General features: G+C 47.4%; 1 protein-coding gene across 1 annotated transcript in view; it reads right to left on the bottom strand.

Annotated features, from left to right (window-relative positions):
* LOC139361178 (transcription initiation factor TFIID subunit 4-like) overlaps positions 1-26,016 on the bottom strand; it is a 174,736-nt gene extending 148,720 nt beyond the window's left edge. The window contains exons 1-2 of the mRNA XM_071089655.1: positions 25,818-26,016; positions 25,051-25,569 (exon numbers count right to left, since the gene is read on the bottom strand). Of these exons, the coding sequence (XP_070945756.1) occupies positions 25,051-25,569; positions 25,818-26,016 (718 nt within the window). The remainder of the gene's footprint in view (positions 1-25,050; positions 25,570-25,817) is intronic.
* Positions 26,017-27,208: the final 1,192 nt, after the last annotated feature.

Consider the following 27,208-nt stretch of genomic DNA (forward strand, 5'->3'; position numbering starts at 1 on the left):
TATACTATTCCATTCTCTACGATAGAATACAACAGTTTCATTCTATACTATATAATACTGTACTATGTGTTCTATTCTAAACTATTTTCTTCTATACGGAAAGGAGTTAGCCAGCTTGCTTTAGGCGGACAGTAAGGAAAGGGTCTCAGAGAGCCTCCAGCCTCCAGTTTTGTGCAGATAGGGGGACTTGCACAGGGGGCTGGCCTGAACATGCTCACAGCAGACTAAGGGCCCCCATGCGCACAGGGGAATGAGGTGGAGCCACCAGAAAATCGCTCCTTACACAGACAGGGAGCCCAGCCCCATCAGCTTCTATATAAAAGCTCTTGTAGTCAGCTGGGAAGGGGGCAACAAGCAACCTGCTCTCAGGACCCCTGTTTTCGCCGAGAGCTTTCCTTTTAGCTTAATAAGTTCCACTGCACTCACTCTTCGATGTCCACGTGCCTGTTTCTTCCTGGTCATGAGACAAGAACCTGGACTCAGCTGAGCTAAAGAGCAAAACTCCTGCATCAGTGCTACAGAGCACTATCCTCTCTGTTCTGTGCCATGCGACTCTACTATTCCACACCACACTACATAATATTAATACTATGCTGTGTGTTCTAATCTAGACTGTATTATGCTATGCAATACTACGTCATTAGTTCAACTGTATACTCTGCAATACTATCCCACTTGTTCTATTCTAGACCATGCAATACTATTTGTCCTATTGAATACTATACTACATAATGTTACAATGTTTCTTCTGTTCTATGCTACCCTATATAACATTATACTGTTTGTTCTATTCTGCGCTACTCTGTATAATTCTATTCCGTTTGTTCCATTCTATACAATAATCTTGCATCACTTTACCATCCTCCACGATACAAGAGTAGAGCTAGTTATACTTTCATAATCTCTTTCCCAAGCTCTTACCCCGTAAGAAATGTGATGTTTTACTATGCCTCACATAAATGCACATTTCATGATAATCAATGCCATTTCCCATGGTTATAGAATTCTGTCTCTATGATTCTATTGATACAGCTTCTTTGGGCTTTTCTGTAAGTCCTTTGCAGTGTCCGGTTTCCTAGTGAAAAGATGACTAAGGTCCCGATAAGATCCTATGAAACCAGCATCCACACATGCTCACCTGTGTGCACACTGCTGGACTCCGTGTTGAAGGAGTGACAGGAAGACAGATGGCTGTCGGGGATGGAAGGCAACAAGGACAGAGTAGATTCCAGAACTGAGACAGAGTAGATTCCAGAACCAAGGCTCTGGCACAGCTGAGGGTCGATCCCAATTCTAGCCTCTCACAGAAAGGCAGAGGAGACTTAGCACAAAGAGCATGGAACTTTCCTTTAATAAAGCAAATGCTTACCATCCACTGTGAGGAACTCAAGGAGAAATGGCAGTAGGCTCTACTAATAACTACTGCTGTGAAAAATGGAAGAGAGAGCGTACATTTTCACATGGGCCGTGTGGAAAGTTGGCTGGACCTGCTGCTGGACCTGATACTGGACCTGACACTGGAGCTGCGGCTGGACCTGCCCCTGGATCTGACGCTGGACCTGCCCCTGGACCTGACGCTGGACCTGATGCTGGACCTGACACTGGACCTGCCCCTGGACCTGCCACTCGGTCTGCTACTGGACTGCTAACAAATGCTGCAGATTTTTATGGAGAGAAAAGTACAATGCGTCTGAGAGCAGCTGTCCCAGCTCTGGATGAAGCCGGCAGAACAAGGAAGCAGCAGAGAGGCTGGTATCATTCAGTGGGCAGAGTCAATGACCCTCCTCTAAGTCCAGCAAAGCTCAACCTGCATGTCTGCAACTAGAAATACCAATCATAAGCCAGACCTCCTGGCAAATATCATTGACCCGCTGTAATTCTGTGTGGTGTATTATGTCCCATGTACAGGAAGTCATTCACAGAGCCTTTAACAAGGAAGTACTAACATGACTTTTAATGCAATATAACAGCTTTGCACCCATTTAACATATATTTAACCTCAGTGGTATATGTAAATATATATTTTATAGAACATCAGGCATGTTTACCTAATGGCTCCAACCTTCACAATGTCTCTCTCCCTGAGAGGACAGCGGAGGATCCCATGCACTGTCTCCAGGAACATGCCCCTCCCAGAGAGGACTCACAAATCAAATGTGCACATGCATGCATGCACAGACACATATCACACACACATGCACATGCACATGCACACGCACACCTACACCGACATGCAATACATACATTCACACATGCACACACATTCACATAATCACATAATACCAACACATAACACATGCATGCACATACACACAACACTCAAACACACACGCACATACAACACTCAAACACACATGCATATACATACACTTTCATGCATATACATTCTGACACACACATACATAAGTAAATGCATAGACATAACATGCACAAATATACATGTATAACTACACACACGAGCACTCATGTATGCATATTTCCACATGTGTGCACAGTCATGCCTAAACATGTAACACATGCACACGCATACATGCAACACAGATACACATGCACACATATACACATGCATGCACGTGTACATTACACACAAAGGCACACATACATGCACAACACATATACATGTAATACACGCTTTCATACACACAAATGCAAACACACATACATATATACACCCCTCAAGGACCCCATTATTCAACTCTAAACAAAGTGGTTTATCCCCCAAATGTACCTTCTCGTAATTAATAAGCTCTACTGCACATTTCCTGATTTCAAATAATGAGGTCTCACACACGGCACACACACATTTATACTCAAATACATGTGAACATACAAATAGAAATAGGCACACGTGCACGAAGACGCTCTTCTGTAAAGGTTTTCTCAAACTGGAACTGAACGAATTCTGCTAATTATAGTCAGAGTCAGCAAAGGTATATATTTGACCTCGGAATGAATATACTCGTTCTTTTCGTTACCCCTGGCAACAGCAAGAATGTAAAACAGAGTTGTGTGATATGATGCCATTTATTCAATCCCACTTCCTGGGATCTGACTCACTTGTAAGAGCGTTTCTGTCTGAGTGATTTCCTTCTGACTAAAATCATGAGATAATTCCTTCCCTTCCTGCTTTCTCTTTCCCAGGCCTTTTCACTGCCCTTTCATCATCTCAGAAACTAAACCATAGTTGTCAAAATGGAAGGCAAAGAAACAGCCTTAGGAGAGAATCCCACAGTGGAACGGACCCGAGAGAGGAAAAAATATTCTTTTTGAAAATGTACAAAAGGGGCCGGGCGCGGTGGCTCAAGCCTGTAATCCCAGCACTTTGGGAGGCCGAGACGGGCGGATCACGAGGTCAGGAGATCGAGACCATCCTGGCTGACACAGTGAAACCCAGTCTCTACTAAAAAAAAATACAAAAAAACTAGCCGGGCGAGGTGGCGGGCGCCTGTAGTCCCAGCTACTCGGGAGGCTGAGGCAGGAGAATGGCGTGAACCCGGGAGGCGGAGCTTGCAGTGAGCCAAGATCACGCCACTGCACTCCAGCCTGGGCGGCAGAGCGAGACTCTGTCTCAAAAAAAAAAAAAAAAAAAAAATGTACAAAAGGAAAAGTCAAGAGGCCTGGGTTCCCTCTCATGATAGAAACAGACATCAGCATAGCAGGTCACTCAGCACAGTTCAGCTCTGTGGATGAAACAGAGATTGTAGTCCTTGTCCCTGTTTCAAGCTCTGTGTATGAAACAGATTCTAGCCCTTGTCCCTGTTTCATGATGTTGCAGTGAAGGAAACAAAACAGACAAAGGGCACAGGCTGGAGAAAAGGATTTTAAAAGGATGACTTTTAAAATGTGCACCTGCTTTTCAAGGGCACAGTGAGGACACTTTCAAGTACATTAAAGCTGATTTATAAGAGATGGGTATAAAGACTCTACAAGGTCATTAGACTTTAGACTTACAAAGAAAACAAATCACATTCTCCTAGCATCACCAGTCAGGTGTTCCACAAATACTAAGAATAGCCACCGCAACGGGATCCACTATGAGGGGTCAAAACATAACCCATGAAGCGTGGCCGAGAGCTCCTATAACCTGATTTCTACGAATCTAATTTTAAACATCCTCACAGCTAGCACGTCACAAAAATACAGAGCTCCAAATGCCATAACACAAGTGCTAAGAACACCTAGCCAAAAATATACGAGGCATTTCAGGCAAAAATACCAGAGTTAGAAGAACACAAGTTTTCTAAGTTCTTCAAAAGCTGATGCTGGTTGAGACTCTTCTGCAGGTTTCAACAAAAGACACGCTAGAATTAGCCAGTGACAGTAACCCTGAGTCAACACGCACCGTGTTCGGAAAAGCACAAGGCCTGCTCTGGGCTTGAGACCCTGGGAACTTTCTCTGGACCGCACCGAGTGGTTGACTTTGAGAACTCAAAATAACCAACAACCAGTCCATGAACAGAGAAAGAAGACTGCAGCCTCCCTGGGGACCTGGCTCCATGCCTGCCCGCTTTCTTCCGGATACCTTTGCCCTTCCCGGCTCCCTGCTTCACCTGGAGACGCTCTGGATTCAGGCCCCTCTCCAGCTGTGTCTTGGTCCACGGCTGGCTGCCCGTGTGAAGCACCAGGCCTTGAAGGACCATCTCCACCTGCTCCCTGCACTTCCCACCCACTTCCGCGAGACCCCCAGGCTCTGGCTGCTCTCAGGGATCAGGGCCGCCAGGCTCCCCTCGCAGGCTCCAACTGGAGTCCTGCCCCCTGGTTTTCAACAACACTTGGGACTTTCTCCTGGAAACTCTCGGCTCTGGGCTTTAGTGAACTGCGCCATCCAGCTCCTCTCTGGACTCTAAGCAGGGCTTTTTCTGGGTCTTCCAACCCTTCCTCCATTTCCAAATGTGGGCTTTCCTTTGGCCTCCTCTCTCCAGACATGCACGCCTCACACTCTGGCTACTTCACCTGCCCTTCTACCTAAGAGGCTCCCAAATGCACCCTGCTCCAGATTTTCCCCAAGCCTCCTCCTGTATTTCCAGACTCGCAGCTTGCAGTGGTGTCTGTAAGTATCTCCGAGTCAGATCCACACTTGCTTCTCCTGATTTCCAGCAAAACGCAACGCCGACCTCAGGGTGCAGATTCGCAGCTTCTTCCGCCTTCCTGCACTCCCTCTTCCCCTCCTGACCCAGGCACCGAATCGCTCAGCTCACTGGCTGCCTTCTGTCCTCCTCTCCTCCACTGCGAGTGCCCTGCATGAGCCTGCTCTGTCCCTCCGGCTCCACGGCGTGCCGCACATCAGAGGCGATTCTCTCCGAAACCCTCAGTGGCTCCCTCGTATCCGACAGGTAAGGACTTCCACATTCTGGCCCCAATCTAACTTTCTGGCCTCAGATATGCACATGCATATTTTATCTATGCAAAGAGAGTACAGGCCTCACACCTGCTCTCATTCCTGGGCTCCTAGCTCCTCCTGAAGGTGCTGTAGGAGCTACCTATGCACTTTCCAAACACTAATTGAATATGCGCTTGGAGAACATTTACTTGATAATTTTGTGGCATTGCTGGATAACGTAGACAAAGTGAGAACTACGCAGGTGTGTGGATGCTGCCTTGCCCAGACCTCACTTACCCAGACACTCCCAGATGCTCAAGGTGACCAGCCCTATTGGCGCACAGGCAGGCGCAGGCTGCACCCCCACAGCTGGGCCCCGCGAGCTGAACTATAATCAGGAAGCAGCTGTTTGCTCCTAAATCTGTGTATGCCGGTGCACTTGTTACACATTACTGAAACCAATAAAGTATGACTCCAAAGAGAGAATAATTGTATGAAAACTAAATTGGATGCCTTTCAAAGACTTAATATGGGGGAAATTTTTTTTTCATTTTAATCTTTTCTAAATTGCTATCACATTAGGTATGGGCAAAAAATATACACAATGTTTGAGGAAATAATTTTTAAAGGTTTCAAATGTAACATATCTTGTTTCTCTTGTGTTGCCTATTCTCTTCTAGAAGAATCAAAACTGTGGCAGGTCTGCGATGGCTGTGGTGGAGGAAAGAGGCCACACCCACAGCCAGTAGAACCACGCTCAGCAGCAGCCTAGCCCCCCGTGGAAGAGGCGTGAACACTCTCGGGAGAGGTGGATGTGCACTAACCGTTCCCAGCTCTGATCTCTTTGATTAACTGAATATGGTGATTGGTTTTATCTGAACGTCAGACAAAAGGGTGTCTACGCCCAGGAAAGACTCTAAACACTCTGGACCCTGCTGGGGCAGATGGTGACCTTGACCCAGTGATACCACACTCCAGTGGGCAGCCAGCCCAGTCTCCTCATCGTAAAGGACATTCATAGCAACACTACGAAAAAGAAACACTACTGTTCTGACCCGGAAAAGTGAAATTTAAAACATTAAATATACAGGTTCTAACTAAGAGGCAGACGGACCGGGCGCGGTGGCTCATGCCTGTAATCCCAACCCCTTGGAAGGCCGTGGTGGGTGGATCACTTGAGGTCAGGAGTTCAAGACCAGCCTGGCCGACATGGTGAAACCCCATCTCTACTAAAAATGCAAAAATTACCCGGATGTGGTGGCGAGCACCTGTAATCCCAGCTACTTAGGAGGCTGAGGCAGGAGAATCGCTTGAACCCGGGAGGTGGAGGTTGCAGTGAGCCGAGATCGCGCCACCGCACTCCAGCCTGGGCAACACTTTCTCAAAAAAAGTAAAATAAAATAAAATAAAATAAAAGGCAGACCAACAAAAGGACATTTCCTCTGATCTTAAAAACAGAAGTATTTGATTCACAGCCTGGATAATTGAAGATCTGCATAGAAATCACCTAGGGCCCCGCCCTCCCTCACAACAGACTGGGATAGAGGGAAGGAGGGCAGGAGGTGGCCCCTTATCCACGAGAGGCTCCTCCCATCCTATCCCCTTCCTCAGGAGGGCGGCCTGCCCAGCACAGGCTCCATTCTCCCCAGGTAAGACCCTGGTGTCTCTACAGGAACACCCACCTCCCTTCCCTGCAATCCACTCCAGCTGCTCACGGCCAGCCAAGGGGGGCGCTCTTCAGAGAGGAGCAAACAGCTTCGGGGAGAGCCTGAACTCTCACGTCCCAGGTGTAGCTTGCCAGGGAGCACAGAGGAAGGATGCAGGTCCCGAGAAGGAGGAGGGGCAGGAGGACGATGAGAGAGACAAGAGAGACCAGAGAGGCAGACCGCCTAGCGACGCGCTGAGCGCAGGACCTGGGGGAGGCCTCCTGGGGAAGGGCAGAGGCACACATGCTGCTGCTTCTAGGCTGCTCCGGAGGATACAAGCTCGGAAGGGGCTGCAAGGCAGGACTCGCTGAGGAGCAGTCATGTGGATGCCCCGCCTCTCACACGGCACACACTGACAACATGCAACTAACAAACAACACAACACGCATGTACAATGCGCTTATACAACACTGACAACACACAATGCACACAAACACACACAACCTATACAACACATACCCAATACATGCAACTCACAACACAATATGCATTTTTAACACTCAGGCAACACACAACCAATACATGCAACTCACAACACAACATGTACGTACAACATACTCATACACACATACAGCACACGTAACTCACATACAACACAACACGCACGTACAATGCACTCATACAGCACACACAACACACAACTCACATACAACATGCACATGCAACACACTCATACGACACACAAAACTCATATAACACACAACACACACAACTCACAACACAACATGCACACACAACACTCACACAACATACACACAATACATACAACTCACAACATACACATACAACACACTCATACAGCTCACGTACAAAACATGCAACTCACGTTCAACACAACATGCACGTACAACATACACGACACACGCAAATCAACGCAACATTCACATACTCACAACATACACATACAATACACTCAAACAACACATACAAGAAATGTAACTCACGCACAACACAACATGCACATACAACACACTACACAACATTCAACACATACAACATACACAATACATGCAACTCAACACAAATACATGTACAATGCACGCACAACACACAACACTTACACAACACACAACACATGCAACTCACAAACACACGTACAACACACTCATACAACACTCACACAACATACACACAATACATGCAACTCATATACAACATACACATACACACGTACAATGCACAACACTCATATAACACACATACAACATACAAAACATACAGCTCACAAATACACGTAGAACACACTCATACAACACAGATACGACATACAAAACATACAACTCACAAATACACGTACAACACACTCATACAACACACAACACTCAAACATACAATAAATGCAACTCAACACAATATGCACATACAACACACATACAACCCATGCAACTCACATACAACACAACACACTCATGCAACACATTCATACAACACACACTGTACAGATTCTAAATATGAAATAGAAAACAGCACACGCACGGTTTCTAAAGTATGATGAAAGTGTTTTCAAGAAGGTCGTCCAACATCCAAACTGGTACCATGTCCTCATTTTCAGCTGCTGCTCAGATTCAAGCATTTTAATCATCCGCTCTATGAATTATAATAATACAGCATAAACCCAGTTTTCATTTTACACCCACTTTGGCGTCGGGTGCTCCAAAACAGGGGCCAGGAGCCTCAGAGTCGTCCCTCAGAACAAAACACAACCCACACTCAGAGGCCAGGAAGGGAACTCGGGGGGCGACATGCACTCTCTCATCTGCAGAGCTCTTCTTCAATTACTTCACACGTAACCAGGGCTGGAACGGGGTTGCTGAGGGTACAGACACGGCAAACTGAGAAGAAACTGGCAGGTGGAGAAAGATCGGCCAAAACCCAAGGAAAAATGCTGAACATTTTCCACAAATAGTTCACACGACAGATGATACTCGGGCTACTGAAAGTTTATTGAGAGGGGTCTCGCTCCAAAGAAAAAGTTGTCTCCCAAGGTTATCGAAGATTCACAGCAGACACCTGCCCCCAACACACCATCTGCCGAGGGCCTATGAGTCAAAAAGAAGGTAAGACAGAAGGAAGGGTGCAGGGAAGGAGAGCGGGAGGGGACCGAGTACTCGGAACCAAGTGAAGTGATGGACGGACACTGAATGCCTGACTCCAGGGTTATCACCTCGGAAAACAAGTCTGTTGAAGTCCGTAGTAACAGTGTTAGTGCTTTCACTGAACCTGCACTCAACACTGGAGAACCTCCCTATGTTATGAAGACGATCTGAAAAATAACATTAATTCACAAGGTAGAGTGACGATTCAGCCACAGAAAATAAAACTGATATAATCCACTACAAGTCACACTATGTCTTTCTTTAAGACTGGTTTATGATGCAGAAAAGAGGCAGCTTGAGATCTAAAATACTGAAACTGGCAGACACCTTGTTTCCCTGAATTCTCACAACCGTGGCACCAGCTAGGGTAAGACAGAGTGGCTTTCAGAGCTTCCAGAACAACAGAACAGATCAATCATAAATATGCAAAGGTGATCTGAAGACAGAATTAATATTCCACGTTTTGGCTTAAACTAGTCATGTGATTTCCAATAAGTGGGAAACATCCACACCAATTTTTATAAGAAAGTTCAATGTGAACACATAGTACAGAACACTATCTTTGTTTTGGAATTTATTTAATATGACAATTTCAATTGTCTTTAGGGATTCCTGATATTGAATGCTCATTTTTATTAATGATGACCTACCCATTTTCTGACTGAGGAAATGGAAAGTTGTCACTGCCTAACAGCAATACTCAACACAGCCTGTATGAAAGGGAAAGCTATACCTGTGTGCACACACATGCATACACATGCATACACATACCTACACATGTACACGCACACACATACACGTGTGTGCACGTGCACACACATGCACACATGTGTGCATACATACATATGCATGCACACATACGCACATGCATGCATACACACGCATATACGCACACACATACATATACACGCGTACACATGTACATACATACATGCATATACACGTGCACGTGGACACACATACACGCACATACACACGCATACACACGTGCACACGCATGCATGTGTACATGCATACGTAAGTATCATCTCAGGTATGTGGATTCAAAATTCTGATGCAAACAAGAATAATCACAAAACAAGGTAGGGTGTCAACAAGTGAGAATCGAGATGGAAGTCCTGGAATGTTCCAGAGACGATATGAGGGAGGTCTGCACATCACATAAACATCTTACCCATTTTAAACGTGACCATTCCTGCCAACATCGGCCTGGATTAAGAAGATTTCATTTACATAAGGAACAGAAAATATAATACTTGTTCTAATGAGGTTCTCTAATCATTAGATTATTTTCATAATTATAAGTAATCACTAAATAACTTCCTTTCAAGGGTCTAAAAATAAAAAGAAGATAACAAAGTCACAGTCCTGACAGTTTTATCATGCAAATCACAGCTGTGAAAATAAAGCATGGTTTTGAGACTATGCCCTCCTCAAATACCCTTCATGGAATTTTGTACCAGTAATGGCTGGTAAATAATTGTTACACCAGGTGGAAAAGTATATCATTTGGGGTATATGAAGTAAGCATGTAAAGAGAAATGACCACACACGCCTGAAACCAGGTCTCATTTCACAACTGTTTCCTACTTTCGATTTGCTTAATTTACTTCATGAGATGCCTTGAGGAGAGAAAGCAGAACTGGGATCCGCCCCGAGGCTGCTTCGGGAAGAGCTGGGTGGACACCAAGCCCCTCAGACCGAGGGCTGAGCTGCGTGGCCATGACCCCATCACTGCGGCTCCCCAAGCGTGTGTCCCTGTGTGTCACACAAACCCCTGCCACACAGGTGACACACGCCACACGCCTGACACAGGCTCAGCACACAGGGAGCGATCAGTAAGTGGTGACTAGAGAGAAGCGACAGCCTTCAGAGTGGACGGAGAAAACAGGTCACAGACTCACAGAGGAAACGCCGCAGATCCACAGACGGAGAAAACACCACAGACGCATGAACAGAGGAAACAGACCACAGACGGCACGGAGCAAAGAAAAGCGCCACAGATGCACGGAGGGAGGAAAAGCGCCACAGACGCACATATGGAGAAAACGCCACAGATGCACGGACGGAAGAAACGCCACTGACGCACGGACAGAAGAAATGCCACAGACGCATGGATGGAGGAAACGCGCCACTGAGGCACGCATGGAGAAAACAGGCCAGAGACGCACGAAGGGAGAAAACGCAACAGACGCACGGACAGAAGAAACAAGGCAGAAACGCGCACACACCAGTGTGGAACATGGGACAGGAACGTCCTGGCCATGCACCTTCCACTCCCACTAGGGACTTCCCACCCCAGAGCACTCAGGATGGCTGTGGAGCTCCTGCCACCCACCCCAGAGGTGAAGCTGGGGAGCCAGTGATGAGCAGGTTCACGTCCATCAAATGCGGCTGCAATCCCTGTAATAACAGGAGGTCACCATTAAACCGAAGGGCACTTCAATTGGAATAAAAGCACTCTGCATAAAAGAACTAAAGATTGGCCGGAGACCGCTTAGAAACCATCACAATCATTCTTGCTAGTGACAGTGAAGCTTCAAGAGTGGTCACTTTTCCTGTAGAAACGCCACAGAGGTGACTCCTGGAACTCAGTTAGAATATTTCTTTCCCGGAAACCACACAACCAAGAGTTTCATAATGCCATCTCTTGAGCAGAAAGATTAAGATTTCTGATGAAACAAAACCCTGGCAAGCCTCCTGATTCTAGAAGATGCTATACAGAAAAGCTAACTCAAAGGGGTTGCATTTCTTTTGTCGTCTATGACACACATGAAAAAAATTTTAAATATACAAAAAATGTAGGATTTGTACAGTGAGTACCAATGTATCTACCCCTGGATCACAGATTAGATTTTAAATGTAAAGTTCTAAAGGTTCCCAGCTAAGGAAATGTGCAGTGTAAGCCTCTACCTGGTTAGAACCAAGGGGAATGGAATGAGCTTTCCCCAGCCTTGCTACTCAGCTGGGAGGGGCTGCCACAGCTCGGCCACCCCACCCCAGAGCACCCAGGATGGCTGTGGAGTTCCTGCCACCCATCCCAGAGGTGAGGCTGGATCCCCAATCGAGGTGTTAAGAGTGAGCCAACTGGGCGCGGTGTCTCAAGCCTACAATCCCAGCACTCTGGAAGGCCAAGATGGGTGGATTACGAAGGCAAGAGATCGAGATCATCCTGGCTAACACGGTGAAACTCCGTCTCTGCTCAAAAAAAAATACAAAAAACTAGCCGGGCGAGGTGGCGGGCGCCTGTAGTCCCAGCTACTCTGGAGGCTGATGCAGGAGAATGGCATAAACGTGGGAGGCGGAGCTTGCAGTGAGCTGAGATCTGGCCACCGCACTGCAGCCTGGGCGACAGAGCGAGACTCCATCTCAAAAAACAAAACAAACAAACAAAAAGAGTGAGCCAGCCTTTAGAGGCCATGTGGTCTATACTTGAATAGAAAATGTTCCAGGAAACCAAAGATTCAAATGCCTGTGATGAATTCCTACCCATTTGAAACCCAGGCTCCTCATCTATATAAAGAGAACAATGCTCTCTCCTGAGAAAGCATTTCAGAAGGACGAAAAAGGATCCACATGAGAGCAGCTGAAAACTACCAAGCACCCTGCAATTATAAGATTTTTTTCCATATCTTTGTTTCAAGGAATGTCAGCATTCTAAATATTGCGCTTCATCCCACATCACCTTTCAGGAGCAAATCATAACGATCAAAAGTATCAGCAGAATCTCTACCAGCTCAGTCGCCGTGTGCTTCTTCTCCCTGCATGAGAATTCCTGCAGAACGATGGGACCATCCAAGAATGGCTCCCTGCCATCATGTGCCCATATTCCTTCCCCAGGGAGCTATTCCTGTACTCATGGGGCCTGGGAAACCTGTATAACACCACCAGAAAGTCCTTGTTTGATTTACACACTTCCCAGAAGGGCTGATTTTATCCAGAATCCGAACTGTGTCAAACACTAAACCTAAGAAATCATTAAAAAACAAGGAAATGTAATGCCATCTCCAGCCCCGGGTGCATGGCTACTAGGGGAGAAATAGAAAATGAGACATGACAGCAAACTTTTAAGATATTCAGAACACCACTGGATGATTCCAGGAACCCATTACAGATCATTGCTGTTCCTAATAACCAGAAAGAAATTCTAAAATTCCAACAGGCATGGTGAGTCCCTCACTTGCATGAAATCAAAATAATAATCCATCGCTATCTTTAAAAGACAAAAGAAAAACTCTATTTCCTCTTCATATTAATTTGTGTACAAATAACTTAAGTGAGGAAATCTTAATGTCTGGACTGTGATATCAATAGCAAAATAACCCCAAGCTTCCCAATTAAAGGATATAGACGGGCTGAGTGGATTTAAAGAAGAAAAACCAACTATTTGCTGCCGACAAAAAACTCACTTCAGCCGTAAAGACACACATAGACTAAATGTGAAGGGATGGAAAAACATGTTCCACATTAATGGAACTCAAAAGTGAGCAAGAGTAGCTATATTTATTTCAGACCAATCACAAGTTAAGTCAAAAACCGTAAAAAGGTAATTATGTAATAAAGAGATCAACATAGCAAGAGGATATAACAATTACGGGTATATGTGCACCCAACAACAAAGCACCCAGATACATAAAGCAAATATTAGTAGATCTAGAGAGAGAGGTTGGGCACGGTGCCTCATGCCTGCAATCCCAGCACTTTGGGGGGTGGAGGCAGGTGGATCACCTGAGGTCAGGAGATCAAGACCAGCCTGGCCAACATGGTGAAACCCTGTCTCTACTAATACAAAATATTAGCCCAGGATGGTGGCACACGCCTGTAATCCCAGCTACTTGGGAGGCTGAGGCAGGAGAATCATTTGAACTCGGGAGGTGGAGGTTGCAATGAGTTGAGATTGCACCTCTGCACTCTAGCCTAGGCAACAAGAGCAAAACTCGGTCTCAAATATATATATACACACACACACACACACACACACACACACATATTTATATATATATATATAGAGAGAGAGAGAGAGAGAGAGAATGAGAGAGAGAGAGAGAGACACCAACACAACAATAGTAGGGACCTCAAAACCCCACTGTCAGCACTGGAGATCATCTAGATAGAAAATAACAACAAATTATCAAGTTGAAAGTACAGTGTAGACCAAATGGACCTAACAGACATTTACAGAACATTTCATGCAACAGATACAGAATGCACATTTTTCTCATTGGTACATGGAACATTCTCTAGAATCAACCACATGCTAGGCTGCAAAAGAAGTCTCAATACATTTTTTTAAAATTGAAATAACATCTAGGATATTCTCAGACTGTAACAGAATAAAGCTATAAATCAACAACAAGGAACAGATACTTCTCAAAAGAAGACATTTATGCAGCCAATAGACACATGAAAAAATGCTCATAATCACTCGCCATCAGAGAAATGCAAATCAAAACCACAATGAGATACCATCTCACACCAGTTAGAATGGCAATCATTAAAAAGTCAGGAAACGACAGGTGCTGGAGAGGATGTGGAGAAATAGGAACACTTTTACACTGTTAGTGGGACTGTATACTAGTTCAACCATTATGGAAAACAGTATGGCGATTCCTCAAGGATCTAGAACTAGATGTACCATATGACCCAGACATCCCATTACGGGGTATATACCCAAAGGATTATAAATCATGTTGCTATGAAGACATATGCACACGTATGTTTATTTCGGCACTATTCACAATAGCAAAGACTTGGAATCAACTCAAATGTCCATCAGTGACAGACTGGATTAAGAAAATGTGGCACATATGCACCATGGAATACTATGCAGCCATCAAAAAGGATGAGTTTGTGTCCTTTGTAGGGACATGGATGCAGCTGGAAACCATCATTCTTAGCAAACTATCACAAGAACAGAAAACCAAACACCGCATGTTCTCACTCATAGGTGGGAACTGAACAATGAGATCACTTGGTCTTGGGAAGGGGAATATCAAACACCGGGGCCTATCATGGGGAGAGGGGAGAGGGGAGGGATTGCACTGGGAGTTATACCTGATGTAAATGACGAGTTGATGGGTGCTGACGAGTTGATGGGTGCAGCACACCAACATGGCACAAGTATACATATGTAACAAACCTGCACGTTATGCACATGTACCCTAGAACTTAAAGTATAATAATAATGAAAGAAAGAAAGAAAGAAAGAAAGAAAGAAAGAAAGAAAGAAAGAAAGAAAGAAAGAAAGAAAGAAAGAAAGAAAGAAAGTCAAGAAACAAGAGGTGCTGGAGAGGATGTGGAGAAATAGGAACACTTTTACACTGTTGGTGGGACTGTAAACTAGTTCAATCATTGTGGAAAACAGTGTGGCGATTCCTCAAGGATCTAGAACTGGACATACCGTTTGACCTAGCAATCCCATTACTGGGTATATACCCAAAGGATTATAAATCATGCTTCCATAAAGACACATGCACACATATGTTTATTGTGGCACTATTCACAATAGCAAAGACTTGGAAGCAACCCAAATGTCCATCAATGACAGACTGGATTAAGAGAATGTGGCACATTTACACCATGGCATCATACTATGCAGCCATAAAAAAGGATGAGCTCATGTCCTTTGTAGGGACACGGATGCAGCTGGAAACCATCATTCTCAGCAAACTATCGCGAGGACAGAAACCCAAACACCGCATGTTCTCACTCATAGGTGGGAAATGAACAGTGAGATCACTTGGACACAGGAAGGGGAACATCACACACCGGGGCCTGTTGTGGGGTGAGGGGAGGGGGGAAGGATAGCATTACGAGATATACCTAATTTAAATGACAAGTTAATGGGTGCAGCACACCAGCTTGGCACATATATACATATGTAACCTGCACATTGTGGACATGTACCTTAGAACATAAAGTTTAATAAACGATCAAACAAAAAACAAATCAACAACAAGGAGAACTTTCAAAACTGTATAAATACATAGAAATTAAACAATATGCCCTTGAATAGCCAATGGGTCAATGAAGAAATTAAGAAGGAAATTTAAAAATTTCTTGAAATAATTGAAAACAGAAACACAACATATCAAAGCCTATGACATACAGCAAAAGCAGTATTAAGAGGAAAGTTTATAACAATAAACTCCTACATTTAAAAAACAGATTTAAAATAAACAACCTAACAATGAACTGCAGTGAGCTAGAAGAGCAAGAACAAATCAAATCCAGAAGTGGTAGCAGAAAAGAAATAACAAAGATCAAAGAGGAAGTAAATAATATGGAAACTAACAAATATAAACGATGAAGAAAAAAGTGTTGGTTTTTTGAAAAGATAAATAAAATAGACAAGCCATTCGCTACACTAAGAAAGAAAAAGAAATCCCAAATAAATAAAATTAGAAACAAAAAAGGAGAATTACATTTGATACCACAGAAATGCAAGGGATCATTAGAAACTATTTTTAACAACTGTATGTCAAGAGATTGGAAAACCTAGAGGAAATGGATAAATTCCTGGACATGTACAACCTACCAAGATGGAACCAAGAAGAAACGGAAATCCTAAACAGACCAATAATGAGTAACACGTATGACTATATAATAATAAAATGTCTCCCAACAAAGAAAACCCCAGAACTTGGTGGCTTCACAACTGAATTCTACAAATTTTTATTTCAATTCTTCTCAAACTATTCCAAAAATATTGAAGAGGAGGGAATTCTGCCAAGTTCATTCTTCAAGCCAAGCATTACCCTGATACCAAAATAAGACAAGGACACAATAAAAAGAGAAAACTATAGGTCAATACCCCTAATGAACACAGATGCAAAACTCTTCAGCAAAATACTAACAAACTGAATCCAACAGTAAATCAAAAAGTTTATACACCATGATCAACTGGGATTTATCCCAGGATGCAAGGATTGCTCAACAAACACAGATCAATAAACACGCTACATCACATCAACAGAATTAAGGACAAAAACCATATCATTTCGACAGATACAGAAAAAGCATTTGATAAAATCAACGCTGCTTCATGATAAAAAGTCTCAACAAACGAGGCACTGAAGGAAACATACCTCAACACAATAAAGGTCATATGTGACAAACCCACAGCCAACATAATGGTGAATGGGGAAATACTAAGAGCTTTTTCTCTGACACCTGTAACAAGACAAGGACGCCCACTTGTGCCACTCCTATCCAACACAGCACTCAACGTCCTAGTCAAGAGCAGTTAGGCAAGAGAAAGAAATCAAGGGCACCCAAAGTGGAAAGGAGGAACTCTAATTGTCTGTTTGCAGACAATATGCTCTTATATATTAAAAAAAAAAAAAAGGCTCCAGCAAAAATCTCTTTGAACCGATAAACAAATTCAGTAAAGTTACAGAATACAAAATAAACATATAAAAGTCAGTAGCATTTCTATAGACTAACAATGAGCCAGTGGAAAAAGAAATCAAGAAAGCAATCCAATTTAGCTACAAAAATATAAAATAAAAATAAAAATACCTCAGAAGAAGTCTAACCAAGAGGGTTAAAGATCTCTATGAGGAAAATGATATTCTACCCTCTGAAGGTAGAACAGTGGATTCTAGAGACAGGAAAGGGCGGCGGGAAGGCAGAAAGGGAGAGGTTGGCTAATGGATACAAAATGACATCTAGATAGTAAAAATGAGGTTTAGTGTGCTATAGCCTTGTAGGGTGACTGTAGTTTATAATTTATTGTATATTTTCAAGCAGCTAGAAGAGAGGATTTTAAATATTCCCAGCATTAAGAAATGACAAATGTTTGAGAAGAAGGACATGCTAATTATCCTGATTTGCTATGATAAACAGGTATTGAAATATCACACTGTATCCCATGGATATGTACCATAATGTATCCATTAAAAATAATAATTGTTAAAAACCCAAGGGCCATTTCTCATTTGTCCTATGTCAATGTCGTGATCCATTGGTGGAGACCTAGCCATTTGCAAGTTAGACTATAGTCACTTGAGCTGAAAGCAAATGAATCGTCACAAAAACTACCACTGGCACCAAGTCTTCTTTCCAGAATTTCCTGGCCACAGCACTGTCACAGTCACTGTGGGCAGGAAAGACACACTAGCAACCAAGTTTCAACCCCAGCACAGTTGATGCTTTTACTTCTCTGGTTTGGAATAAGTGTGTGTTCATAACTTACATTTACTCCAACTGTCCCCTTGCTTAAATAGCTCCTTAAGGATGATTTTCTGTTACTAAATTCCAACAGCTTCTGAGCACCCATTCTATTCTCCAAAGTAAAGAAAAAGAGAAAATGTGTTGAAAGCCTGATAATGTTCACTGAAGAATCCAGCATGATGTACTGCTTGAAATGGCCACTCCACCTTGTTCCTTTACATGACTTTTAAAGTAGCCCCAGTTATTACACATAATTGAAGCCATAATTTCTGCAATACCATTAGGTCCACAAAGGGTGGGGCCAGGGGACTTCAAAGTCTGTCTCTGAATTTTTTTTTTAAAAAAGGAAAGCTCATGAGAGTAGGTAATGAAAATAAATATTCACACAACTCAGAACAGGGCATGGTGACACATAAAGCTCCAGCCTGGCACAGGTGTCCAGCCAGTGAGGGTGGGGACACAGACTCATATGGTCCTCACAATCCCCCAGAAGTGCCACAGACAGGTGGATGGCCTGAGGTAGAATCAGGCTCCAAATTCCAGGAGCTGTCTGGCTCATGTGCACCGCATGTGGTCCACAGTGCACGAGGATGCCCCACGTCAACAGTCCCGGTGCAGAGCACAGAATGCCCCATGTCACGAGCCGCCGCTGCAGAGCATAGCCCGAAGGTGCCAGCCCAGCCTCCTACACACACTGACCACCAAGGCACTGCCCTCCAGGAAGGAGGACCCCAGAGGTCGTGGCAGGATGAGGTTCTGCTCTTCATCATCCCCGAGCAGAGGGGAAAGTCCCAGCAGACATTTGGGGAGCCTCTACAGGTGGCTCTGGGACTCTGAATGGAGGTTCAAAGTTGTCCCCAGATACACTAGACTCAAACCTAAAACAGGTCATTCTTCCAGATATGCCCAGACTGGGACCTATATAGGCCATCCTTCCTAGCTTTCCTCTGGAAAAGCAGGCTTAAAAGAGTATCGACTAAAAGGGGCCACCAGGAAGAGGGAAGTCCTATCTTTAAAAAAAGAAATACTTTTTCTCGAAAAGAGGCACTGAGGCTCTGACCCATCTGATCACTGAGTACGTGCTCAGCAGCATCTGTCAGAGCAGAGCAAGTACACACATGCTCTCCATACCCTGTGCTCCGGGTCCCCGTGCTCCCCGCTCCCATGCCCCCCTCACCCGTGCTCCCCACACCTATCTGTGCTCCCCATGCATATGTTCCCTGCACCCGTGCTCCCCGCACTGTGTTCCCTGCACCCATGTCTGCTCCTCGAGCTCTCTTCCACTGATTTCCTCTGTACGTCCCTCTTGATAGTCACTGTCACCTCGAATCACCTGGCTAAATGGAGGTAAAGCAAAAGTCTAGAGTAGCACATTGGAGGACAGAGTGGAAGTGGCTGTCTACCAAGCAGGGCTATGAGATGAGCGCATCTGATCCCCATTAACCTGACGGTCAGTTGATTAGCCCTGTTCAACAGCTGGGGACACTAAGGTGTGGAGGGACGGGCTTGCTTACCCCGGACGATGCTGACAGTGTGGGCCCAGCCCGGTCCCACAGTCACCAGGAGGAGGCTCCTGAGTGGGCAGGCGCCGAGGTGCAGCGCAGAGAACGTCTGGGACCTTGGCACAGACTCCTCAGGAAGGAAACAGAGAAAGGTCCACAGAGACTCAAGCAGCACAGAAGAAGGTCACCCACAAGTTAAAAATAGATGTTTGTGCTCTATCGTCCCAGCGTGCTAAAAATCCAGCTCGCTCACACGCACGGCCTGATGTGAGACCGGCCTCCTTCAGCACTGGGCTAAGGGAGAGAGGCACCTGCCCCTCTCCTGACAATAGCAGTCTCGGCAGCTATTCTTCAATGTACTTGACACTCCTCCGTGAGGATTAAGCTACACTCTGTCGACACTGGGTAAGTTTAATCCCGACACAGCTAACCGTGTCGATCTGCAGTGAACAAACAACTTACTTTGGATGACTCTGTCACTGACAAAGACCCTGAATCTCCCAGGAAAGCTTAGTGACACGACTTACCTTTCTGTTTTCATTTCAGGTACACTGGCCCATATGGTCTAGTTTACCTGCTGATAATGCCTTGGAAAGACCACCAGGGGGCCCCACACCATTTTCGGCTTTATAGGGATGTGAATTTCCCTTTGATGACAAAGGTAATGGGGAAATAAAACAAGGATCCAAAACAGATGCCTGTGTGTTTCCTGGGAATGATAAGGTCAGGAACTGCCGCTCTGTGTCAGGTGAGGGAGTAACAGAGAGAATGACACCAACTCCTGAGAGAGGACCTGATGCATGGTGCGGCCACCGCCTGTGGCCATGGAAATTCCAGGGAATGCAGGCCCCAGTTGCATGGTACAGCCACCATCTGCGACCACAGAAATTCCAGGGAATGCAGACCCTCAGTCACATGGTACAGTTACCATCGGTGGCCACAAAAATTCCAGGGAAGGCAGACCCTCAGACACATGGTACAGCCACCATCTATAGCCATGGAAATTCCAGGGAACACAGACCCTCATTCACATGGTACAGTCACCACCTTTGGCCACGGAAATTCCAGGGAACATAGACACCAGTTGCATGGTGCAGACACCACCTGCAGCCACAGAAATTCTGGGGAACGCAGACTCCAGTCGCACGGTGCAGCCACCACCTGTGGCCATGGAAATTCCGGGGAATGCAGGCCCCAGTCTCTGAAGTGTTATTTGTTTCAGGAACTTCACCGCAGTGAATGTGGAAGAGTTTCTCTCTGTGCAGAGCTCAGTATCCAGAAGGGAAGTCGGCCCTAGGAATGCCTTCCTCCTCTTCAGAGCTCAGGGCCCAGGGCTGACGCCCTTGGGAGGGGTCCTTGTTCGGCACCTGTGCCTGTGGAGGGTTCCTCAACACTCACCGTGCACCTCCTAGGAGCGGAGGCTACAACAGGGAGCCAGAGACCAAGCTCTGCTCAGACAACAGTGAGCTGATGGCCCTCCACTCTAAGTTCCAACTGCACGGAGTGTGTATTCCATGAATGCTTGCTAAATGAATGATTCATAGAAGGTCGTCTGTGCTGACCTTTGCTGGTCTGCTGACTGTGGGCTTCAGAGCATAGACCTCATTCCTGGAGTAGCCAGTCCTTCCCAGAGTGATGGCTGCTGGAGGACAAAGCCCAGGGCTTCTGTTCTGCAGCAACGCGCTCAGGACCCTGCGCTGGGCACGCTGGGGGCCTCTCCAGCAGGAGATCCCCAGTCCTGACCTTGCAATATCAGTGAACCCCAGGGGAGTCCCAAGTGCTCAAAATCAAGTAAATGTCCATTGTGATTCAACATATCAATTATAGAAGAAAGGGCAGATTGCCGCCTCCCTCCTCAAACTAGGGACCATAAATCGATCCGCGGCCCTAACTGAGGCTCTGCCTTAAATCCTGCTAAAACTACCAGCCAAATACTCAAATTTACATTAGAGTTAAAGGGAAAAAAAAAAAAAAACACTAAACCAAACACCTGTAAGAAATGATCAAGCAACCTATGATACATCAACCTAAAGATTAAACATTAAAACAATGAAGTAGCAAGATATTAAAAGAGTATAAACTCTGTGTACATCGTGGTTCACGGTTCTAAAATTACACAGAGACAAAGACTGGAATGGAAGGGGCATAGGTTTACAGATACATTTTTTATTTTTTGTTTTTTAATTTTAAATATTACTTCTGTAATGTATGATTTGACTAACCAGATAATTCGACAAAAAAAAATCAATTATTGCTATAGATAAATATGCACAGAATCCTTCTCTCTGATGCCAATGGAATTAGTTTGCGTCTGGCCCACAGTCTTCAATCTTTTAATTAAGACACAAAAACCAGGGCCGGGCGCGGTGGCTCAAGCCTGTAATCCCAGCACTTTGGGAGGCCGAGATGGGCGGATCACGAGGTCAGGAGATCGAGACCATCCTGGCTAACACAGTGAAACCCCGTCTCTACTAAAAAATACAAAAAAAATAGCCGGGTGAGGTGGCGGGCGCCTGTAGTCCCAGCTACTCGGGAGACTGAGGCAGGAGAATGGCGTAAACCCAGGAGGCGGAGCTTGCAGTGAGCTGAGATCTGGCCACTGCACTCCAGCCCGGGCGGCAGAGCCAGACTCCGTCTCAAAAAAAAAAAAAAAAAAAAAAAGACACAAAAACCATCTGTCAGGCTATTAGAAAAAAAAAAAAAAAAGATTTATAACCAGGAGCCCAGAAGAAAAGGACCTGCTATGTATCACAGCGTCTCTCCACGCCTCTCCACCCAGGACAGTGCTCCCTCTATCCCCATTTTCATACCTACAGCACAAAGCACTTAGTAAGGAACTATCTCAATTCATGAGTCGCACAGCACAAAGGTCCGATGTCGCTGCCAAACATACCCTGCAGCCCCAAAACGAAGCGGCAACCCCCAGTGAAGGAAGAAGGAGAGGCTGCTGGTTGTAATTTTAAATCTCGCAACTCAATGTCTTTGCACTTTCCTGCTTTGTTGGTTTCAAGGGCTTATTAAAATTAACCCCCCTACTGGATATTGAAGAAAGAAAGCAGGATGGTTGTGCAGGCTCTGAAGAGGCAGAGCCCCCGTTCCGCGGCCACCGCTGTCTTTCTACCCACAGCAGACAGGTTGACCAATTAGTCTCCCTTCGAGGGCACTGTTTATGATCATCGCGAACAAATGGATGCAATTGCTTCTTTTGAGATGTAGCAAGTTCTGGGACCTCCGCAGGAAAAAAAATAATAATAATAAGGGCACTGGCGCAATAGTCGTAACCTCTGCGTGACACACACACAGAAGGAAAATTAAAGCCCTGGAGGCGGAGGCGTTTGGAAAGGGAAGGTGGAAGCAGGAAGGACGCCCACAGAATAGAGTGGTCAGAAACGGACCACGTCACTAAAGGGCGCCTTAGACGGTCCAGAGGACAAAATGTCCCTCTTTCCAGGGTAAACACCCATTTGCCAAACAGCCAGTGACGGCAAGCAGGAGTTTGCTTTTTTTTTTTAAGGCGTCGAAGAGCAAGAAATAAGCTTAATAATGGGACTGACAGGGCCCTGGGCTGCTGACTCAGCTGATGTGCACAGCATCAAAACCCAGGTTCCTCAGTGCGCTCCCTCTGCAGTTCAGGACAGCACTACAACTCACCCCATCAATCACTGCTTAAAAAAAGCAGTTCTAAAAAAAGAGACGACCCATTTGAAAGCAGCTGGAGGAGGAAGACAGAGAGCGACTCGCAGAATCCAATCGCTTGTAGCTTCGGAACCATAACAAGAATATGAAACTAGCCGGTCCAGTGTGAGGCAGAACAGAGACGCCGTCACGGCTCTCAAGAGGCTGAACGGGAAGCCCATGGCTCAGGCCCCGCAAGGCCCTAATGGTGCCTGGAGCAGTCCACAGGTCTGTGTCCTTCGTGTGGGTTCACCTTCCTAGTTTCCTGGGTAAATTCAATGTGCAGCATTTATTCGCCAAGAAAAGAACATTCAAATCAAACTACTGTCATAACTCTGAAGGACTCTTAACACTCCAGTCCACACGTTCAAAAGCCCACAAATATCAGTGCTGCCACTGTGCAGGTAACAATGTTTTGGATGCATCATGCACGTAACCAGTAACGATGTTTTCATGTTTTCCGTAGCCATCTCATTCAGGATACATAAATATCTGTGACGACTTGACACTTAGTTATCTGTGACTTTCAGATAGATTTAACAAGGCTACCTGACGGAGAAGGCCTCACCCTCCTGATCCCGGGCACAGGCGCCCCTACGTGCACCCGGGGCCTGGGGAGCGCACTCTCCATCACCTCCCGCTCTTCAATGTTAAATGTCCTCCCGGCGCGCCCGCGTCGTGGGCCCAGGCTCGGGCGCCTCCTGGAGAGCCGCTTCCACATTGCAGGGCAGGGGAAGCCCAGAGCCCGCGCCGCGGCGCCGCTGACGTCCAGGAGTCCCCGCTTCCTGGTCCTTCCGGTCCGCGGAGGCTGGCGGGGAGGGCCTGGCACCCACTTTAGTTTTCAGTTTTGTCACGAGCCGGAAGGCGACAGCACATGCGAGGACAAGAAACCCTTTTTGTAAATCTTCCAGCGGAAACGCGAGGGGCTGCCGGACCGCCTCGGAGACGCCAGGCGGGAACCCAGAGCACCCCAGCCGCGTCCTGCATTGCAGCAGCCGGGACCCCGCCCACACCGCGCGGGGCACGAGGCTACAGGAGGCGTGCGGGGACCCGGCCGTTTGTTCCTCGACATGCTGGGTGGTGGCGTGGGGCGGAGTTGGGGGACGGGGGGGCACTTAGGAAGTGATCGCGCTGTACCCTCGCTTCGGAGGGGAAGCCCGGCCCAGTCCTACAGCTCAGAGGCAGAACGACCCCCAAGGGCGCTCCAGGCGACCGCTCTGCCAGGTTCAATTTAAAACATAAACCGGACGGGATGGAAAGCTCCCTATCTTTCGGATGGAGGTTCCTACTGCCATGTCCCTTCCTCCTCCGCCCCACCCGGCAAGGACCCCGGGGCTGCCTTGACGGTTCACGCTGCCCCGCAGGTACCCCTGCCCTGCCGCTCCCGGGCACCGGCTTCGACCCAGTTCTCCCGATCGCTTCCCCGCTCTTCTCCCCGGTTCTTCCCATCGCTTCCCCATCTTTCCCCGGGTCCTCCCATCGCTCCCCCACTCTTCTGCCCTATCCCCCCATCCCCTTCGCCCTGTTCTCCCTCTCTCCGTCCGTCCCGACCTCGTCGCCTGGAGGGGGGCGCGCACCTTGAGCATCCCCGCCACTGGTCAGCACGCCGATGGCCTTGCCGGCCCCGGAGAGGTGCTCCAGGAACTTCCGCAAAGAGCCCTTGGGGGCCCGGGAGTCGTCTGCGTCCGTGGAGAGGAGGCCGAGGATAGTCGCTAGTCCGGGTGCGCGGCAGGCAATGGGGACCCTGCCCGCGCGCGCCGGAATCGGAACTGCTGCCCCGCCCGCGCCCCCGCCTGGCGCCAGCGCCAATGGGCAGTGACGGGCGGGGCCCGAACGCACCGGAGGGCCTGCGGGGGCGGGGGTGCGGCTAGGGGCAGGAGCAGGGAAAGGGGCAGGGAAAGGGCAGGGGCTGGCAGGGAGGGGGCTTGTGTAGGCGGGAGCACCTACGCGGGGGTCGTCGTAGGTAGGGGCCGCGCTAGCGATGGGGGAGGTCGCAGGTGCGGGGGTACCGCCACAGGTGGGCGGGGTCCCTGTGGGTGGGGTCGCGTTGCTGGTGCGCGAGCCTCGCGGGTGGGTTGGAGGACTCTGGTTGGGGGCTTTAGAGATGCCCGGAGCGCCACAGGTGGGGGCAGGGGCAGCGTCCGGGGAGAGGGAGACCGCAGGGGGGCGAGGTCACAACGTTTGCTGGGCGCGCCAAGGAGGGGCGGAATAGAACGCTGGGAGCATCTCCCGGGGGGGCAAGGGAGACTGTGAGTGGGCGCGAACGCCGGGGCGGGTGGAAACCCCGCACTTGCTGGGAGCGCCGATGGCTGGGCGGGATGGAATTGGGGCGCGGAGACCCTACCTGGACGCGGAGGCTCGCGGCAGGCCCGGCCGCTCCTGCTGTTGTCGGCGCCTAGCCCGGCCGCTCGCACAGCTTGTTGTTGCCCGCAGGATTCCTCTGGGGTCTGCGCTGGGAGCACCGGGGCGCGGCTTCCTCGACCCCCGCCCCCAAGTTTTCTCTGCAGCCTGAGGTCGGGAAGGACGCACGGAGAGTGGATCATTCAGGTGGCGAGAAAAGCTGAGCGCGGCGGGCTTAGCTATGACGAAGCTGCGATTTCCCGGGCCCACGGGGGCTGTGGCGCTCCTGAGCCACCAGCCCGGCCCTTTGGGAGAAGAAGCCTTGGGGTGGAGGAGGGTATCGGGGCGCGACCCTCAGAGACGCCTGGGCGCGCGGAAGTCAGAGTGGGGCAAGAGGAGGCGCAACAGGACTGGCCTGAAGGGGAGGTGGGACGACCCTTCCTCCCCACGGACACGCACGCTGCTGTACGCTGTGCTGACCTCGGCTGACTTCACTGGCCAACTCCACGTACTGAAATACGCACACCCGATGGGATGTGCGGTTGTCCATCCACAGCTTAACAGCCTGGTGCCGGTTACCCTGCGACGGGAGAGGGGGCAGCCCCCACAAAAGCACGGGCTTATGGGGCCCCGGTTCCTTCAGTGCTCACCCCACGAAGTAGGGCTGCCAAACGGCCCCACTCGAGGGCTTACCGAAGGATGGTCCTGCGCAGTGGGTGTTTGTTGAACAGATAAGAGACAACAAAAGAGACTAAGAAGAGGTTTGTTCTATGAACCGGGGAATACGAAGCAATCGCAAAGGAGAGTCTCACCAAAGGGCAATCCTGGGGAACAGATGGAGAGGCATGGATTTTTCTTGGATGTGTGTCTCATCCTGGGGCTCATCCCGCTGAGCATCAAATATTCATTGCAAAAGAGGAAAAAAAAAATATGCTGCGGACAATGCTGGATGGTCTGCTCTCTCCCTTGGCCAGAATGAACGGGGAAATTCCTAACCCCTCGTGGTCCTCAGAATCACCTGTCCTATGCACACCCCCACTAAACCACTGAAGTCGTTTCTGCCAGCGCAGCCAGGGAATGTATATTTTTAGACAAACCACCTAGGTTACTCTGATGAATGCAAAGTCAGAGAGCGCTGCTCTCATGCACTGAGCCTGAGCATTATTCTATTAATAAAAAAGGAGAGGAGAATCCTGGGTGTCTTAAGGTGGCAGTTGAGTGGCCTTTGCCTTCTGGCGGGCAGAAGAGCAGACCGAGTCTCTGAGCACCTGCACCCACCGCTGGACTCAGGATCTGTGCTGGAGAATAGAAGGGCTAATTTAATTATTCGTGCCTTTTTAGAGCATATTACATGTGGAGAAGGTAGGGCACACTGAATTTTATTTCAGCTAAATA

The sequence above is a fragment of the Macaca nemestrina genome, assembly GCF_043159975.1.
Source record: "Macaca nemestrina isolate mMacNem1 chromosome 14 unlocalized genomic scaffold, mMacNem.hap1 SUPER_14_unloc_2, whole genome shotgun sequence".
In the NCBI taxonomy this organism is placed as follows: domain Eukaryota; kingdom Metazoa; phylum Chordata; class Mammalia; order Primates; family Cercopithecidae; genus Macaca; species Macaca nemestrina.